Genomic DNA, 20,531 nt, shown 5'->3' on the forward strand with positions numbered 1-20,531 from the left:
TTGAGAGAAACGGGCCAGAATGGTTGAAAACGGCAGAACCCTGTTTAGAACAGCACCGACACAAAGGCCAAAGTCCATGTCTGCCTCCAAGCACCGTCAATATGAGACAGAGACACCTGATTGGTTAAAATCTGGACCAATCAGCAGCTGTTTGATGGCAGCTTTGTCATGTCAAACTGAAACTAATGTCAGCAAAATCAAAGATAAGAAAAAAGTCAGATGACACACAACGCATGCCAAAACGTGTTTTGCTAATGCAAAACACGTTTTTGAAAGCACAAAATGTATGAATGAATGTATGAATGATCCCGGTGATGGTCAGAGATGGTAGGCGCGAACGCCATGCCTCTGTCAGTCTGCCCCGGGGCAGCTGTGGCTACAACCGTAGCTACCATCACCAAGAATGAATGAGGAGTAAATGAATAATGGAGACACTGTAAGTGCTTTGAGCATCTGGAAAAGGGCAGAAAAATCCAATCCATTATTATTATTATTAAAAAAGAAAATTGAAAGCAAAATAAAAAAATAATCAAAAAGCAAATATTTCCTATTTTCATTTGCGACTTAGAACCTTTTGTGTGCAACGTGGTGGCAGAAATATCCATCCATACATCCGTGTTTTCCGTGCATTGGAAATGAGATTAACAGTCGAGGCTGAAAACGATAGCTCCTCCCACACGCAACCGGAGCGTCTAGTTTATGAAAACATATCTGGACACGCCTTGAGCGTCACATTTGCCGTCAAAAGTGGCAGTGGACACTAATTTGGCGTGCGACTGGCGTTCAGGGTGGAGGCAGCGTTACAGCATCGCTTGTTGGATTTGTTGCCCTTCAAAGTGCGACTTCTACTACGGAGAATACGGTAACCACATCTGAAATAGTTTGCCGCCTGCTGCTGAATGGAATAAATCTGAAGTCATAGTTGCGTTAAAACGTAAAAATGCTTTGAAATGTGTGTTTTTTTTACTGATTCAGAAGGAAATTCTAAATGCTGCCTTTAGAATGCATTAATAGAAATCCTGGAACATGGAAACAAGGATTTTGTGGATGGAGTTTACTCTGCCGTCGTGTCTTCCTGTTGCTCAATAAGTTCAGGTTAAAGGGCGTGATTCGCACGCGGTTGCCAAATGATGTCATCAGCTTGTGTCATGTTTAGGGGGCGGTTCCCTTCCGGCGGCCTTGTGACCAATTCAGTCCGAGCGATTTCAAATCTCTGCAGAGTACAAACCGGGCCTGATTTTGTTGTTCTGCTGTCGCCGGCGACGGCTCCAGGGGTGAATGGGTCAAGCATCGAAGGCGTGTCTTACCGTGCAGGGAGTCTGCATCCAAGGCTCTCCGTCAATCTGCATGGGAAGAGATTTACTCGTCCTGAGAAAGAAAGACGCGTTTCAGCGATGAGGGATGGGGTGGAACGCGAGTGTGGCGTTGGGATGACAACAGACCTGATGGTCACTGAGGAGCACTGGGCCAGGCGTCTCCCTGCACTCTTCAGGCCCGTGTAGATCTGACCCATCTCCATGGCGCCTTCCAGCCCCACCACCTCCAGAAGCTGGTCGGACAAATCTACGGCACAACAAGCGGAAGAGGCTCGTAAAACCGCAGAAAGAGTAAAGTGGGAAGCAGGTGTAGAACTGTGAGGTTCTTCTCCTCAGAGATGTTTGATTTTCTCCGTAAAAAAAAAGAAAGACACAAACAAAGCATCAATTAATTAGATTGCACCGGCAATGCAGAGCAATCTTATGATGGTGTAATTATTATTTTCTGCTGTGTTTTTCCGTTATGAGCATTGATTTCGGCGCCGCTGGAAGCCCCGTGTCACGCAGAGCCCATCTGCTCCAGCCGCCGCTCTGCCTCCGACTCTCCATCGACTCGTCCCTCCACAAATTAAGAAGCTGCTGCCGCTCTGCTGGGAGTTTTCCAACCCTAATTGAAACTAAGAGCCATTTTTAGGCTGTTGCCGCGTGAGAGCTCGCCGTCTCCGAAGTCTCCTCGCTGCCGTCATGTCGGCGGTTTCCTGTCGGAGCCTGGCTGCCGCTGTGCTGAGAACGTGTTGTCGAGTTGTGCTGTCCAGCTGTCACCGCCGTGATGGACACGCGTCTGACCCGATCGACGCGCCGGGCTGTGAGTGGGGAGCTTTCCAGGGTCACGGGGGGGAGTGGACGGGGTCCACAGCAGGTTGACCCCCTGACTCTGGGCTTTAAAGCTGCCACGGCACCTTCTCACATTGATGTGAACACACAAACACACACCTGTGCTGACATGTAAGTCTCCGTGGAAACAAACCCACAACTCGGTTCAGTCAGTGTGCAAAAACACTCGTCTGTCCACGACTGAGATGGTCTTTGTACACCAACAACAACGGCTATGGCTCCTCAAACACAAAGACGATTCTTCACGTAGACAAACGCACAATCACACACCAGGTGACAGGTCTACAAGTTCCACAAGTCCAGTCTTAAAGTCCTACTCTGATAGGACAGCAGCAGGAGTTCATCACAAACAGGTGAAGGTGGGACCATTTGCATGGAGTAAGCCTGAGCAGATTTCCCATCATCCCTTTGTTTACACTCTCTCCCGCTAGCTTACAGCCCCTCACACCCCCAACCTATTTGTCTGCAGGTGGATCCATCAGAAAGGGGCGGAGCAGGGAGCCTGTGGCCCCGCCCAGCATTTTTTCCAGCTCCTAATTCACAAGAAGTTTAACCAGAAGAAACTGCAGGGTTGATGCTATATTGCTGAATGAAAAGGAAACTTAAAGGGTAATGATAGGCAAAATAAAGAAAAAGAAAAAAAGAAATGATCAAAGTTGACCATTTAAAGTGAAAACAGCACATTGACAAAAAAGATGTGTTTGCCAGAGCCGGGTATCGAACCAGCGAGCTTCTGCACCAAGGATTCTCCATGTATTTCAATGGAGGCAAAACTCCTGGAAATCTTGGAATATCTGGAAAAGTTCACGGATTTGAAGGACCAGAAGTCACAGCTGGTAAAAGCTGAAATATCTGAACATTTGAAAAGTTGAATGGTGGAAATAGATGAAAATCCATAAAGAAATACCCAGAAATGTATTTTTAATCCCAATGTTCTTCATATTTGCCCCCCTTCATCAGAATAAGCCACAAAAACATCATTTCCATCAGAGTGGAGCTTTAAATATGACTGACATCCAGTATTTTCTCTGTAGTAAACAGAAACTTTGTGATCCTGACGTGTGACGCTGCTGAAGGAGACAAACTCTGAGAAGTTTCTGCAGCCAGCCTCACTCCTTTGTGCTTAGAAACAGACAAACAAGGAGCTGTCGGGCTGCGCGGCACTGACACATGTGGAGCGACGGGCTGGGGGGGGGGGGGTGCGAACAGGCAGTGACAGCGTGGAGCGGGACCAGCAGCCAATCAGCTGAGAGCAGAGGGGGTTGGGGGGGCGCAGAGGCCGATCATCCAACAGAAACTTCATGGGGTTTGTCACGCGGGAACAGTCCTTGGCATCAACCCATCCGCCCACGTGTGACCCCCCCCCCCAGCTCTCACCAAACCTCAGTCCCATTCTAAATAATTCACTCTGCAGCCATTCCCTTCCACCTGAGGGGCTTGTCTCCTGGTGTCACCAGCGGGACGATTTAACAGCTCCCGAAAGGTCACGGCTTTTTTTCCCCCCTCAGCCATTCACCTGCACACACTAAAACCCTCTCTAACAGACATGATGCTCAGCGGCGCCCCCAGGGGTGAAAGTGCTGCCGTGTTTACCTGTTCATACGCCGCCTAGGATTGAACAAATTGGACCTTGAGGGCACCTCTCCCAAGGACGTTTATTGTTTACATTTGCACGTCAATAAAGGCCGAGGACATGTTCTTCACTAAGAGCCTTCCCCGGTTCGGGCCGCGCCGCTTCTGCAGTCCTGAACACTGAGATGATTGATTTTCCTTTGGTGGAGGACTAATGGAGCTGTCATCAGCGTACGGCTGGACTCTGAACCCATCATCCCTGAGTCAACTGTCATCCAACAAACTGTTGTGGATGTTAAGCTCATGAGATGAAGATGCTGCTGTTGAGAAGAAGAGATGGAGCTGAGATGGACTTCAACCAAACAGGAAGCTGCTCACCGAGTCTAAACTCGGATTAACCCTTGTGCTATCTGACCCCCCCCCTTCCATTGACGTGTTCTCCCTACCATGACAAAGGTGGACAAAGGTGAAAAGATTTCATGTAATCCATGGACAAGAAACCCTTTTGTGCTTCTCTGCTTGTCGTGTTCTGACCCGTGAAGTCTCATCAGAGATCCACGCTCCAGGTTCACTTTGACATGTTAGAGATGTGCTGAGTGTTCTCATCCAAAACACACTAAGGTCCTTCTGCAGCTCCAACAGCTTTCTGTGCGTTACTGAAGAAAACGGATAAAAGAAGCCACAGAATTCCTGCCCTATGCTCCATATTTTCATTTTTGCCCTGTTGGTGTAGTTGTTTCGTCTTAAGCAGTCGTACGTGGATGCTGACCCGTACGGGTTCTGTTTTTGGGTTGTCCCGGTCCAGAGAGGGCTGTAGAGAGGAGCGGCTGCATCTTTTTTTTTCAGTGGTTAGGGTTTGGGGTCAGGGTTACCCTAGGGTTAACCTTTGAAGGCTAGTACGGCCACCTCAAGGGTCGTCATGAAAATGGAATGTCCCATCCCAGGCACGAGCATTTCTGACCCGCAGACAGCCCATACCCGCCGTACGGGGAGTCCTGACGGTGCTTTAGGCTTCCAGCTCCAAACCGCCTCATGGATGTACCAAAGGATCTACAACGGCTGCTGCTTCTTCATTGGTTCAAGTCATTTTCCTCTGTAGCGCAGAGGCGCTGACTCATTCAGTTCTGTTCATTCACACACTCCTCTTGATGGGCTTCCTTTTGACGTAAATGGATTCAGGGGTAAGCCCGACGGCCCCCTCAGTCCGCTCCTATTAACCCAGCCTGTCCACCGGAGCCTAAACAACCACTAATACCCCAGTGACAGTTCCACGCCGTGACATCACTGTTCCTCCTCTGTGCAAACAAAACCTGCTGGCTGTGATTCACCTTGTCATCACTGAAATATTCATGGGCTTCTGCAAAGTTTGGCTGAAACTTTAGTGCATCTGATTGGAGCAAGGACAGAATCATTTATTACCCTGATGGAGGCAATTCTTTTCTCCAGAGTACAGGTCAGTAAATGGTCGTTTTCTTTCATTCAGACCTTTGTGGAAGAAAAAGTGGATATTTTCATTTACGGATGCATATTGGTGTCCATAAATGGAATCAAATATTAAAGCTCGGTTATGTTACGGCTCTGCGTTCTCCTGATCCGGCCCAGGTAAATCTAGATTCTGGTTAGGGTGTGGGCAAAGCCCACAGGAGTTTGTCTAAACCAGTGACTTTAAGAGTCTGTCCACTAGAATATAAAAGCATGTGGACTTCTTCCCAATATTTCTCGCCTCAGGTCACGTCCAAAGTTTGAACCTTGACCTCCACAGAGCTGTGAACCCCTTAGAGCCTCTCAGGTTTTCATGGAGAGCACCTTAAGATCCTAAAAAAAATGTATTTCTATTCATAAACACAACAGAAAATACAGAAAGTCAGAGGTACTTCCTGTATCACGTCGACGTCAGGAGGTCCAGGACTCTGACCGGCGGCCGCGTACCTTGAACGGCGAACATGAGCTCTTTGGGATCGAGCACCGGCGTCCTCTTCTCTTGGCTCTTCTTTCCACCTTTGCGGTGACCCCTCCTCTTCTTGCTCTCGCCCCAAAGGTTGGAGCCCCCGTGCATGCTGGGAATGTTGAGAATGGCGATTCCTTCTAAGGAGATGCTGCTCAGGTCCAGAATAACGCCGTCACACTTGTGAGTGGCAGAGAGGAGAAGAGGGAGGAAATGGAAGTTAATAGGGACCAAAATATTTCCTGAAGTTATCAGATCAGAAACAAATTCTGTCTGAAATGAGAAAATCATTCATACGAACAAAAAACAAACATCTTGATCTGAGGCCCTCACTCCCTCGCTTCATACAGACGTTACGTATTCTACAAACACATTTATCTTCTAATCGTTTTATCTCTTTCACGGGGCTGCTGGAGCCTATCCTGTGGGTGAAGGCGGGGGACGTCCCGGACAGGTCGCCAGTCTGTGGCAGGGCCACAATGGACAATGTAGAGTAACCAATGAAACTATGAAGCATGTTTGGGACGGTGGGAGGAAGCCGGGGAAAACCCACGCATGCACGCTGAGAACACGCCAACTCCACACGGAAAGGTCCCTCATTGGTGTTCTGGGTGGGGACTTGAACCGAGGGGGGGAGCGCTAACCGCTGCACCACCCTGTATTCTTGAAACACGTTTCTGGATTCACTGAAACATTTGAGCCAGTGACCCGAGCTGCAGATCAGTTTCATCTCGTTTTAAAGGTGAACTGATATAATCAATAGGAATTGTTTTTTCTTATTTTTTTAAAAAACTTCCCAAACAATTTTGTTTCATAAGGAAACAATAATTTAACCAGTAAATTTAAACGTAACAGGAGCTTAGAAATGCATTGATTATTAAAAAAAACAAAACAGAAATGTTGTAAAAATGAAGGATTGATTGATTTGCTGCACTCTTAAAGTAAAAATAAATGTAATTTTTCATGCATTAATGACATGAAACTCTGTTCTGACCCAACAGTTCATCACTGAGTGTTTTGTCATTTTTGAATCAACAGTTGAAAAGACCTTTTTGTTCCTCCTCCTGACCGTCGGGTCACGCCGGCTTCATTATCACTCAATATCACACACTGCGGGGTCATGAAGGGCTAATTACCCCGCCGCTGAGCGGAGGAGCAATGAGCGCGGGCGGCGAGGCGCTCGGACGGCCTTCACTCGTCAACACTCTGTCAGAGCGTGAAGCTAACGTGAAACGGAGCTTTTTATGGACCAGAAACCAGAGGAGAGGAATGAAAAGAACCGTCCTGACACAGCAAAGCAGAGGAAAAAGGAAAGTGTCAAGCTTTTGATGTTTCACAGACAACACTCCGGCTTTACCTCAACCTCCAGAAAGTCGTGGAGCTTCTTACATGTGGCCGAAAAGGTTTCCGACGTGCCGAACTCAAAGTACCACAGCTTGTTCTTTGTTCTGGAAAACAAACAAAACACCGGGAGCTGCAACGGGGCCGAGAAGGAAGGAAACGGGGGAGTTATCTTCACCTTAAAACGCTCGTCTGCCCTTCAGGAGATCCTCACAGAAACGGTTCGATTCCCAGCTAAAAAGAAACTTCTGCGCCGGAGGAACAGCCTCGCAGAAAATGGTCATTAGTCTACAGAATGCATAACGCCGCTCATCAATCACCTATGGAGGCGTCGCGGTGAAGCTGAAGACGCTGCAGGGGGGTGCAGTGGTTTCCTTAAGAGGAGGGAAATGCAGCTGCCCCAGCAATTAACTGAGGGTTGGGACACCCCCCCCATTACCAATGTTGATGATCAATGAGCTGGTAGCGGTGAGCCGCCATCTGTCTGCAAACCGTCCGGTACCGTTGTCACGACACACGGAATCGAACACGTTACCGTTCATGCAGACGGAAAACCTTGGAAAAGATCAGAGCGGGTCAGAACCAGAAAACGGCCTAAAAGCGTTTTAATGCTGATCCTCCATGATTGAAACACTCTGTGGGGCCCCCAGTAAACTGACTGCAGGGGCCCCCAGTAAACTGACTGCAGGGGCCCCCAGTAAACTGACTGCAGGGGCCCCTGATAAAGGTGGAGAGGATTTCATGTAGTCCTGGACACCAGTGAAAAGGTTCAGTGCACCGTCTAGTGGGTCTAGATGACCCAAATCCCAGTGTTAAAGTACCTATGAATAAAAATAATAGAAAAAAAGTTGAAATATCTTCACAAAAAGTTTCCAAATGTTACCACAAGGGGGCACAATCCAGAACTGTCATGCCCCAAGTCTGGATAAAATGGAAAGGGTTTAGTAAAACCAAACCCAAATTGATCACAGAGACGATTCTGTGTGGCGCCCTCTACACCAGTGTTTTTCAACCTTTTTGGAGCCATGGCACACTTTAACCTTGACTAAAATCCTGCGGCACACCAGCATCCAAAATTTAAAAAAAAGGAGAAACTCCTAGTCTGTATTGATCTACAGCTCCTCTGCAATCTCACATACATTTTTGTGATAATTGTGGCAGAAAAAGCTGGAAGCAAATATGTAAATAAAAGTTAAGTTAGAAGATTTAAAAACTGTTTGATGTGTGTTCGTTGTGGTTTCAAGACGTTTAACAAGGACGACTCATTGTGCGCTGAGACACTGTCACTTTAACCCAATGCATCATGGGAGATGAAGTGATGTCAGAGACTCTTCTCTGAGCTTCATGGTTTTGTTCACTTGTTCCACGGTCTGACACCGGATTCTGTGGAAAGCTGCACCGCTAAAGACGAGCTTTAGCTGGTATTTCTGTTGGAACTGAGAGACTTTATGAGCAGAATTAAGAACAAAGAAGTGAAGACTTTAACCACTTCTGATTGGTCAGACTGCTGACGTGTGATTAAGCCTCCAAGAATGATTGGTGGAGACAGTTAAAGGGGCGGGACTTTTCTAAATACAGTTATAGTTGCAGCTAGATCACGGTACCGTCATTCTTATCAAAGTGTCTTTAATAGAATCAAATAAACACAAAGAAAAAAGTATTTTATGATCTTTCATATTCCTAACTCCTCAGTGTTTTATCAGGGCCTGTTTGGATGAACAAAGAGCTGAAATCCTGGAGATGGTTAATGTTTTTAGATCAGTTAATGAGGGCAATTTCCCACGGCACACTGGTTGAACAACAATGATCTAGAGGAGAGAGCCGTAACGCCAAAGAGAGGAACGCCAAAACCGTCTTTGATCTTAGAGACCCGTCAGGTTTGTTCTTCCCACAGATGAATTCTGATGTTTCTGCGACAGAAAGTCATCTTTCATCTGGAAGAGAAAAGAAAGAAATCCTCTAGAAGTTGCTGACGTGCAGAACGGCGTGCAGTAAAGAATGGCCGTGTCCTGGCCGGAATCGTGGCGCCCTGGAAGCGGCGTATTAGTATAAGCAGAGCTCCAACCACCCAATTATTGATTTCCTCATTAGGACTTTTGTCAGGACCATTTAGCCACTTTACAGATGAGCTTTCATTAGGAGACTTGCAGCTTCTCCAGGCTGATTTATAAGGTGCAACGCGGCCAATCGAAAGATGGAGGAGGGGAGGGGGGGTTGACAGGGCATCGCATTCCTGCATCTCCTCACCTTCATCATCACCTTCATCATGGGCCTGTAAACCACAGACTCAAATGGATTCTGCTGCTGTTTGCAGATCCAGACGTCATGTTCTGACGCTGGTTCTGACGTCTCAGGTCCGGTTCTGGAGCACGTCAGTATCTTTAAATGACCTGTAAGCTCCTCAAAGCTTCCCAGACGGGTTTTAACGCCCACCTAAGACTGAAATGGACGCGGCAACAACAAGAGAATGACGATGAAATGACCTGTGACCTTCTCATTCATGGTTAAACTGGAGCGTTTAAATCCCTTTCTTCTTCAGAAAAGTGTTCTTTCCAGTGTTTTTTAAAATGTTCCCTCACTATTTCATGGTTCACCTTTGGCAGTCTTGTCGTTACGCTGTTTTTTCTGGAGTTTGAATCCTTTTTTGTTTCGTTTTTTACAGCGCATTGTGTCCTGTGTTCTGATTGGCTGTAAACTGATGTCAATCAATCTCCTTGTTGCCGCATCTCCTGTGCAGAACGCGGACAGTTTAACCAAACCCACAGAAATCTTTTATGTTTGTTTCCATTCAGTCAAACTGGACTTTTTTTCTGAACTTTAAGAGGAAACAAAGACAGAAAAAATATGATTCTGTAAATCAGTCAAATGAGATGATTGGCATTAAAATGACTGTTAAACTCAGATTCAGTCAGAGATCACTTCCTGTCGATTCTCACCACTTAACCTAACAAGGTTGCCATGGCGACAAATCACTGCTTCATTGGGTACTTAGGAACATCTGATGGGCTGGATCGGATTGCAGTGAATCAGCTGACAGGTGGAGTGTATTTGTGTTTATGAGAGCGTCTATCCAGGAAACGGTCATTTGCCTTTCGTAAACCTGATCGTCTGTGCAGACTGTCCATGCAAAGCAGCCGTCACTTCAGCGGCAGGAGTCGCAGCTCCAAACACAACAGCGGCTCGGGTTCCCGCCGCCGCGCTCACAACCATTTGCACAAACACATGGAAAAAGAGAAGCGTGCGGTTCAGAGGATTGTAAAAACAGAGGTGAACACGGGAAAGTTTAGGGAGTCGGCGTTCGTCCACCCGCCGCTGCACCTCCACCGTATTAAAGGCGATCAGCGAAGCGCCGCCGTCCTGCAGCCCCTTCAAACGCGCCGTCCACCTACCACAACGCAGGACGAGCGGGTATCGACCCGCTCTACTCCCTCTGACAATCTCCCCTGCTGTGATCTACGACCTTATTTTCACACTAATTTCTTCCTGATCAGAGGTGATAAATATCGCGTTGACATAAGCAACTCTTGCTGCGTTGCATCATTGCACGGTTTTGTTTAACGTGACAGCGCCTTGAGCGCTGGCGCCGGAATGGCAGTTTGAGGAATGATCCGAGCCGCGGCGTTCTGCCTGAAGAGACGCAGCGAGCAGCTTGAAAAATGTCTTTTCCTCATTTGCACCGAAAAAGTGTTTTTAATCAACACAACAGAAAGTCTTCCTGGTGTTTTCACTGAAGTTTATTCTGCTTTTATATGTCTGTTAAAGGTTGGATAACCAAAACTAAGTCTTGGTTTGTAAATGTCTTCACCTCAAGGTCTAATTCAAGCACTTACTAGAACTGTGAAGGTCAATGAAATATTTATAATAAGGTGATTCAGAGACCAAAAATGAGCAAACACATCCTCTGAATGTGTTTTTATCATGGATAATTTCTTCTTACAGGTAAATTTTAAGTTTCCTCATTTATCCCTTGTGCTATCCTAGGCACTTTAACATTGGGAGTTGGGTCATCTAGACCAGTGTTTTTCAACCTTTTCTGAGCCACGGCACACTTTAACCTTAAAAAAAATCCCGCGGCACACCAGCATCCAAAAATTAAAAAAAAAGGAAAAACTCATAGTCTGTATTGATCTACAGCCCCTCCCTCCACAATCTCACATGCATTTTTGAGATAATTGTTACAGAAAAAGCTGGAAACTGCAGCTGTTTTTTTCTAAAAGATGCAATAAAAGTTAAGTTAGAAGATTTAAAAACAGTTTGTGTGTTCGTTAGTTTCAAGACGTTTAACAACAGATCTCCTTGTGCCCTGTCACTCTCACAACCCAATGCATCATGGGAGATGTAGTGCATAAAACGGCCGAAGATCGGTTTTCGGAGCTTCATTGTTTTGTTCACTTGTTCCACGGTCTGATACCGGATTCTGTGGAAAGCTGCACCGCTAAAGACGAGCTTTAGCTGGTATTTCTGTTAGAACTGAGCGACTTTACGAGCTAAATCGGGACAAGGAAGTGAAGACTTTAAGCACTTCTGATTGGTCAGACCGATGACATGTGATTAACCCCCCCAACACGGGACTTTTCCAATATACAGCCGGAGCTGCAGCTGAATCGCGGTACGTCATTCTTATTAAAATGTCTTTAATAAAATAAAATAAACGCAAAGAAAAGGTATTTTACGATCTTTTATATTCCTAACTCCTCAGTGTTTTATCAGGATGTTTGGATGAACAGAGAGCTAAAATCCTGGAGATGGGAAATGTTTTTAGATCAGTTAATGAGGGCAATTTCCCACGGCACACTTGGCCATCTCCCGCGGCACACTGGTTGAAAAACACTGATCTAGACCCACTAGACAGTGCTCTGAACCTTTTTTCTTCAATGATTTGTGATCTTCACTGGTGTCCATGGATTACATGAAATCTTACAACCTTTATCCACCTTTGTCATGGTAGGGAGAACACCTCAATGTAAGGGGGGGGGTCATCTAAGATAGCTCAAGGGTTAACATAAACAAACCAGCTTTTTATCGAATGTTTATTAAATATTAACGAAGTTATGGCAAAGAACAGACTGAGTTTTAATCTGGAGACTTCCCTGATGCCGCACTTAAATATTTTAAGCACCAGCCCCTCCCAATCCATGAAAAAGAGTGGGCTCTCACATTGTGATGTCACAAAGTGAGGAACCGCCCCTTCCAGGAAGAGTAAAAATCCAGACTGGAGCCTCTATATGAGTCATCTGTTAATCTGAGGCTTTAATGGTTAAAAATAAGATAGAAAAATCAGTCAGAACTGAAGGAGGTTTGTCCTGTAGTGGATGGCGACACGAACCAGAAGTGAATTGGTTCGGTCCAAATGAGTGGTTTCCTCCACATTTTCTCTGTCTTTAGCTGAAAAAACAGTGATCCAGCATCAGTTCTGCAGGTTCTGGTCAGACGGTTGAGTTCCATCAGAGGATTTCCCTCATTTGCTCCAACGGTTGTGTTGTTTCTGTGATGCCACATGAATCCAGGATGCACCAACTAATGCCAAACGTTCAAAGATCTGATTTATTTTGTAGGCTTGAGGCGTTTTAGTGTAAAATTCATCTAAACTAAGAAACAGCAGCATTAGAACTCATTACTAGAACTGTTTCATTTGCTGAAGCTTTGTTTTCTGAAAGTATTTTTAAAAAAACCTGAAAAGTTCAGCACCCTCTTTGATCCTAACATGAAACTGTGATTAAAGTCCATAAAAAAGAAAGTTTTACGTAACCCTTGTGCTATCTTTGATGATCCCCCCCCCTTACATTGACGTGTTCTCCCTACCATGACAAAGGTGGACAAAGGTGGAAAGATTTCATGTAATCCATGGACACCAGTGAAGATCACAAATCATTGTAGAAAAAAGGTTCAGAGCACTGTCTAGTGGGTCTAGATGACCCAACTCCCAATGTTAAAGTGCCTAGGATAGCACGAGGGTTAAAGAACCCACAGAACTTGGATGTTTCTGGGACTCTGGCTGTTTTCTACACAATAACCATCAACCGTTCAGGTTAGTCACCATGTGACTCATTAGGAGGTCTGTGGTCAAAAGGTCAACCAGTGATGTTTTTATATCTGCAGTTATATTGTTGTGTTGACAGTTTGTAAAATTGTGGGATAAATTAGCAAAACAAATGTTAATATTGTTTTTTCTTGTTGGCAAATGAAAATAACCTCTAGATTTTTATTGGACTAAAAATGTAAAAAGTGGAAGTATTCAAAAATTTCAGGTTGGAAACTCTTATAAAACAAAATTGACTGTTTATTCTGAAACTTTTTACATGTGTTGTATTCCTACAGGTGTGTGTGTAAGTGTGTGTGCCCACTGAGCTGGGGACAGGGCCACAGGTGAGACCCTCTAAATTACACACGAGTAGTCATTAATTATAGATGACACTCTGGCTACACAAACGATTTCATCCTCAAATGAGGTCTGAGGGCGTCCGTCACCGAGGTCCACCCTGCATGCGTGTGTGTGTGCGTGCACGTGCGTGTGTGTTAGCAGTGGCCTGCGGTTCTGATCCCGGCTCAGCGGGAGCGGCACACGCAGACAGGTGTGCTCTCACACGGCTGTGTTGATGCGTCTGGCGGCGCCGCGCAGCACATGGCAGGGCTTTGATGAACGCGCTCATTATGCTAAAGAGCGCTCCATCCTGGGCTTCCCTGCGCCTTCGGGAAAGGTTAACTCGGGATAGTTCTACAGCACAGCCGGAGCCTGTGGGCGCGCGGAGGCTGGCGTGGAGCTCGCTGGCGCCGTTAGATGTCTCAGGACCAAAAATAGAGCCGGGTATGAAGAGCAAATATCAGGAGAGCATCAAGGTGCGGCGGCGTGCGCCGCGGAGTAAACACTCCAATCAGATGTTTTCCCTCACAGATCCCATGTTGTGTGATAAACGCAAAAGAGGCTGCAGATTTTGTTTCCAAAACAAAGACGGGAAACAGGGAGAAGTGAGAAGAACCTGGATCAAGAGGGAAACCACATTACACGTGTACACCGGAGACGGCTGTTTGTTTTTGGAGATTTCACAGCTTCTGCGGCAGATGGAAACGTAAGAACTCCTTCCATGGTTAAATGCAGACGGAGTTTTAGGGCCAAGGAGAGGAAAAAATCCTGATGGATAATTCTTTTTGTTCCTCAGTTAGAGGAAAAAAAGTTGAAATGTCGAGATTAAAGTCGACGTGTCGAGACTAAAGTCGAGATATTGAGATTAAAGTCGAAATTAAGTTTTTAAAGAAAAGTCGACATGGCAAGAATAAAGTCATAATTTCGAGATTTAAGTCGAGATATCAGGAATAAATTCGAGATGTCAAGAATAAAGTGAAATAATATAATATAATTTGAGAATATAGACGAGATGTTGAGAAAGTCAAGATGTGGAGAACAAAGGCGAGATATGGAGGTTAAAGTCGAATTTAACTTCCGAAAAAAAGTCAAGATGTCGAGAATAAAGTTGAGATGTTGAGAATAAAGTTAAAATGTCGAAAATAAAGTTGAAATGACGAGAGTAAAGTTGAGATGTTGAGAAAAGTCAAGATGTGCAGAATAAAGGCGAGATATGGAGATTAAAGTCAAAATTAATTTACGAAAAAAAAGTTGAAATGTCAAAGTCGAAACTAAGTTTTGAGGAACAAGTCGAGATGTCGAGAATAAAGTTGAAATGTCGAGAATAAAGTTGAAATGTCGAGAATAAAGTTGAAATGTCGAAAATAAAGCCGAGATGTTGAGATTAAAGTCGAAATTAAGTTTAGAAAAACGTAGAAATTTCAAGGTTAAAGCCGAGATGTCGAGAAATTAAGTTTTGAGAAAAAAGTCGAAATGTTGAGATTAAACCCAAGTTTTTACGGGTGCATTGATTGGCACACATACGCTTTAGTTTACAAATTTTAGTATGAGACTGAACCAAACAAAAATGAAAACCTTGGCTAGATTAACACCGAAAAAGCAGAGCAGAGACTATCCTGGTGTGATTTTACAGCAGAGGCTCTACTACAGCCTTAGAGAAAGACAAACACACAGAGCTGCGTCCTATCCTGTTTTATAACAACTGAGGTGAAATTAATACACAAAAAACAAAAGATGTGTGTTAGCTAAAATGCTAAGTTTGTTTCTGCTTTGGTTTCCGCTTCAACAGCTAAAAGGTTTGTGTTTTATAGCGAAATCCACATTCTGATGGATTGAAACCAGAAGCTCTGAGTTCAACACCTCGATGAGGCATTTAGATTTCAACCAGCAGGAAAAACAAATATTTTTAAAGAATCTTTGGATTGTAATCTGTGACAAAAGTATAATAAAACATTCTCTCATATCAAAGAATAAGTAAAGCAAATGGAAAAGTTTCCTTTCAGCTGATGTCTTTCTCCAACTCCTCAGAGTAACCGATTAGCATGTAATTATATGAGAGATCAGCAGAAAAGCAGAAAAAAGGAGGCCAGTATACGTTAACAAGGCAGCGAGGGGGGAGGAGGTGTTGCAGGCCTCATCACAGGCCGACTGATTGTCTACTTTTAATCCTCGACCTCATTATCACCTCCAGGTCCGGCAGTGGTAGTAAATGAATCTATCTGCCGAGTGTCAAATCTTCACACCTTAACCCTGGTAATCACCCCAAGGTGCAAATCCAGAAGATGGATGGATGAGAGGAAAGAAAGGAGAGGACAGACAGTATGGCCGCCGCCGAGTTCCAGTTTCTGTTTGGTGCCTAAAGCTGATTAAATGTTCTCTGTTCTGAAGGTCAGAGAACTCTAGTGTGTAGATTTGTGTTTATGTGAGGCGTCAGAGCTGTTGGATGAAAGCACCCTCACTCTGATTTTCCTGAACTAAATAATAATAGTAATAATTGATACTTTATTTATCCCACAATTGGGAAATTCTTCTATGCATTTTTAACCCCCCCCCATCCCCTGGGGGGGGACAGTGAGCTGCAGACTAGCCGTGCTCGGGAGGCAACAGCTGGCTTGGGAGAGCGGGGATCAATCCGCCAACCCTTCGGTTGTTGGACGACCTGCTCTACCGCCTGAGCTAAACTGCCGCCCAACTATCAATGGATCCTATTAGTTCCTACAGTTTTATAAATATTTTTTTTTTGTTTTGTTTTTTTGCAGAATTCCCTTTTATTCATTTTTTTCCACCAGGATACACAGAATCAACTTTGTTAATATTATTATTTTTATTCAACTATAGCTTGGGGCGTAAGTGTGTCTTGACATTTCCTATTGTATAAACAGAAACCAGAACGTCTTTGTTTTCCTGGTCTGAGCTGGAATCTGAGCGATGGCGTCAGCAGCAGACGAGGCCGGGTTTCTAGAAAAACCAGCAGGAGGCGGGGCCTCCAGGCCTGGAGTTTGATGGGTGACTGGTCATGGGGTCCCGCCCACAACTCAGAAGGGAATTTCTAGTCAACTCCTGCCGCTCTTCAGAACTATGTCCTAGAAAACGACGTGGTCTAAGAACGGCATGGTCATAATGAAAAGACCAATGGTGACCTCCTGTTTGTCTTCTACGTCACAAATACGACCTGGTTGAAACAGCATTTTTCCGTCTGATTTGAATTAGGAAATACTCAGAAACACAAAGTTAAGCTTATTTTCTTTATCTATGTCCTCCATTATCAGAAAAATGCCACAATAACGTGTTAAAAACACCATTTTCATCGGAGGTCTTTCTTCTTCTGCATGTGGAGGCTCATCTCCAGCCTCACTTCACTTCCTTGTGACCATCCACCACATTCCTAAGTGGATTTCTCTGGAAGATCTTCTCAGAGCAGTTTTGCCTTTCGACCATGATGCTTGGACACAGCGCTCTGAACTATCAGCTCGTTCAGCGTTGACCTCTTGAGCCTGTCCCTCGTGATGAAGGGTGTTGGTGACTGTCTTCATGTCAGCAGTCTTTTCCAGACTCAGGAAACCTTTGCGGCTGTTTAACCCTTGTTCTATCCTAGGCACTTTAACATTGGGAGTTGGGTCATCTAGACCCACTAGACAGTGCTCTGAACCTTTTTTCTTCAATGATTTGTGATCTTCACTGGTGTCCATGGATTACATAAAATCTTTCCACCTTTATCCACCTTTGTCATGGTAGGGAGAACACGTCAATGGAAGGGGGGGGGGGTCATCTAAGATAGCACAAGGGTTAAAGGATTCAGGTGTGACACCACCAGACTCGGACATTTCATTCTGATTTTCTAAGGATTTTTAAAGGTTTTTTGCACTTGTAATCATGAAAACGACATAAAATATTACAGTTTAAACTAGAAGGAGCTGCATTTCCAGAAGAAACTGCAGCGTTGAATGCTGTGTCCCTGTATGGAAATTAACCTTAAAGGATAATAATTGGGGAAAAAATAAAATAATCCTCTTCTGATATAAGCGGCATAAACGAAGAACTTTTTCACCATATTTAAATGTAGATTTACCCGTCAAAACCATCACAATCTTTTAATGAAACTAAAGCATGAAGAACGACCCGTTCCTCCTGCAGCCCCTAAAAAAACCTCCTAAACAAGGTTTTGACGACCGTCAAATCAAACCTTAGCTCCTGGACAAACCGCACTTTCCTCTAACCGTCACACAGATCACAGAGAAAGAGCTTCCAGCTGCAGGGAAATGACTCGCTGATAAGTTGCAATATTCTTCCAATGCGTCTGAGCCCTTTGGACAAATCCAACAAATCTGTGCTACCTTGAAGAACTATAATCATGCATTATTAAGTCGGCAAAGATAGTGTGTAATAGAGAGATCCTAAACTCATTCCCCTGCTTGAATTATTAATTGAATTCAAATAACAGACAGAATGATTTTCTTAAAATATCTCAATCATTTTTCAGATAATAAGGATGCTGTCAGACAACACAGATGCAGCCTGTTTGTCCTCCATCGCCGATGAGGAAGACTTTGCTGTGTTTTTGAAACTTCGTCCTCATGTTTGAGCTGCAGCTCTGCAGACGGGAAGGAAAACTGAAGTAAAATATGATAATGAGTACAAATGAGATTATTAGGAGTGTGTGTGTCAGTCTGACTGATCCATGATGTCAAACCAGCCAAGCAAATTCAATTAGGCCTGCAATTACTCCCATTGGCACTAGTGGAGATGCATGGAAGACGTTAAATATTGATGCAAACAGAGATGCCACATTTGTTCGTCTCCAAAGGTGAGCAAATCTCCTGACGGTAATCACAGACGCCAAATATGCAGCTGCCACTTTTTCATGAACAGAAACCGTAACGAGAAAACAGACGAAGCGAAAAAAAGACGCGCCTTTGACAAATCTTTACTGTAAAAATGTTTAAATATAAAATATTTCTGGAGGCTCGTCGATGACAAAAGTTTCCTTTTTAGAGTGAGAAGAAAACTGAGTTTCTCTGTACTAAACAAAAGCATGTTTACAAAAATATATACATATTTGTACTCTTATGACGATGTGGCTCTTCAATAAAACGCAACAGAATCTGTACGACTTTTCGCAGAACCACAGACGAAGATTGGGCTTGCTGGTAAAGCCAACAAAAACAACAGTTTGTGTTTTTGGAGGACAACTGTGACAAAAAAATATATAAAATATAAAATCTCTGAAATTTTAATTTAGGACCTAAAAACCATTGAAGTGTCGAGGCTTCAGAATGAGGACATCTGGTGGCCAAATGATGCAACAACATCCTCAGTGGAGCTGATTTGCAGGCTGTGTCCAACAGCCGCTACGCACATTTTGCATGTATGAAGTATCGGTCTTTGGTGATAGATGCGTGATATACGTCATTCATAAGCGTTTCTTGTGTTCGTTGATGTGCGCAGATGTCCGTCGAGAGTTTATACCCAATCAGGACGTAAATCTTACACAATTGTGTGTGATTTTTGCAAGATGCATACACAAATTAGCGGTTTTCCACGACCGCTCCACGTATGTCTAACGGACTTGTCACGCACGAACAACCAACGTCTAACTTTTATATCGCGTAAAACATGAAGTGAGATACGATGCTGCTAAAGGAGTCAGTGAGTTATGGGTAAAGGGGACTTCAGTGTGGTTTTTCCTGTGAATGAAGGGCGCACACATACCTGCTGTTAAACTTCTCCGGATGCTTCTCCCTCATGACGTGGAACCGATGTGCGATTGAGGCGTCCTACGAAAAAGAAATCCAGTTTATTATTGATGGAAATCGATTCTGTTGGAGCCCATCTTCCAGATCTTAGATGGACTTCTGTGAAGAGTTCCCTCAAAGCTTTGCATCCATTACATCAGTGGTCTTCAACCATTTCCGTTTTAATGTCAGATTATATTTCTACAGACCGTACGAAGCTAAAGTTGGCCCCCCACGTTTTCCTTTTTCTGTAAAATATCTGCAGCTGGTTTGAACTCTATTTGGAAACTAAATGTTTGGGAACCATTAAAATTCTAATAACTTCAACGAGTTAATGCAAAACAAGAAATAAACACTTTCACCAAAACAGGCATTTCTAAATATAATAAAAACCATGCATTGACTGTTTCAACAACTTTATTAGCAGCATCCTTGTAACATAATATTGCTGAATATTCTGCATTATTAGTAAATTAATGTGACTGTTACAATAAATCTATGCTTGGAGTAAAGACTCCTGGTTTTTGACTGTTAAGCACAACTTTTATTTTGAAGTCTTCTTCCTCTTTTCTGCCAAAAGAAACTTTTTGATTTTGTTTACTCTGCTAGCTTAGATTAGCTGTCGGAGCAGCCACTTTTAGAAAAATTGCTGGTGAATTTTTCAACCGACCAATTTGACAAGCGTCATGAACGAGTCGAGTTGGTGGAGAGAATCCGGGGGTTTTCCAAAATAAAATCTCCTTCAGAACCTGGTTAGAAATAAACGTGGGTCGCGTTTTTTCTCTTTTCTTTGTGGCTCGCCCGCTACAAACTGTTCTGCTGCGTGAAACGTCCGTGTGGAGGACAGACAGAGACACTGATAAGCAGCTCATCATTTCCAGTCAAATCCTTCAATCCCAAAATGGGAGGAATCGCGGCGGCAAGATGAAACCGACGCCCTTTATTCGCTTTTTTGATTGGCTAAACTCATTTTAATGTGCAACACAAATTGTGCAACAGATTTGACCTCATAGTCCCTTACCAACCAATCAGAACACTTCACTCACTAAATGCAGGACTGCTTGTGGTTCCTAGAATTAGTAAAAGTACGGTTGGAGGTAGAGCGTTTAGCCACCAAGCCCCTGTTTTATGGAATAAACTCCCAGCTCATGTAAAAGAGGCCGACTCAGTTTCTACATTCAAAGCTAGACTGAAAACATTCCTCTGTGGACAGGATTATTGTCAGACTAGTTAGTATTCAGAGATTACTTAACTTAACCCTTGTGCTATTGAATTCTATGCATTTATGATCCTTTTGATTGTATGTTTACCTTACAATTACCGTACGAAGCCCACTGAGACAACTGTTGTTGTGAATTTGGGCTATATAAATAAAATTGAATTGAATTTAGCAGATAAAGGTAGTGAAGTCATTTCCTGCAACTTTTTGT

General features: G+C 44.1%; 1 protein-coding gene across 3 annotated transcripts in view; it reads right to left on the reverse strand.

The window, feature by feature from the left end:
• dgkb (diacylglycerol kinase beta) overlaps window positions 1-20,531 on the reverse strand; it is an 87,575-nt gene that overhangs the window by 4,604 nt on the left and 62,440 nt on the right. For all 3 annotated transcript variants that reach the window (XR_002875030.1, XM_011485842.3, XM_023964689.1), the window contains 5 exons: window positions 19,079-19,143; window positions 7,025-7,115; window positions 5,652-5,847; window positions 1,443-1,563; window positions 1,308-1,368 (listed from right to left, as the gene is read on the reverse strand). Coding sequence is in view for 2 of the 3 variants with exons in the window: in XM_011485842.3 (XP_011484144.1) it covers window positions 1,308-1,368; window positions 1,443-1,563; window positions 5,652-5,847; window positions 7,025-7,115; window positions 19,079-19,143 (534 nt within the window). In the remaining variant the exon portion in view is untranslated. The remainder of the gene's footprint in view (window positions 1-1,307; window positions 1,369-1,442; window positions 1,564-5,651; window positions 5,848-7,024; window positions 7,116-19,078; window positions 19,144-20,531) is intronic.

This window comes from Oryzias latipes, chromosome 16 (assembly GCF_002234675.1).
Source record: "Oryzias latipes chromosome 16, ASM223467v1".
In the NCBI taxonomy this organism is placed as follows: Eukaryota; Metazoa; Chordata; class Actinopteri; order Beloniformes; family Adrianichthyidae; genus Oryzias; species Oryzias latipes.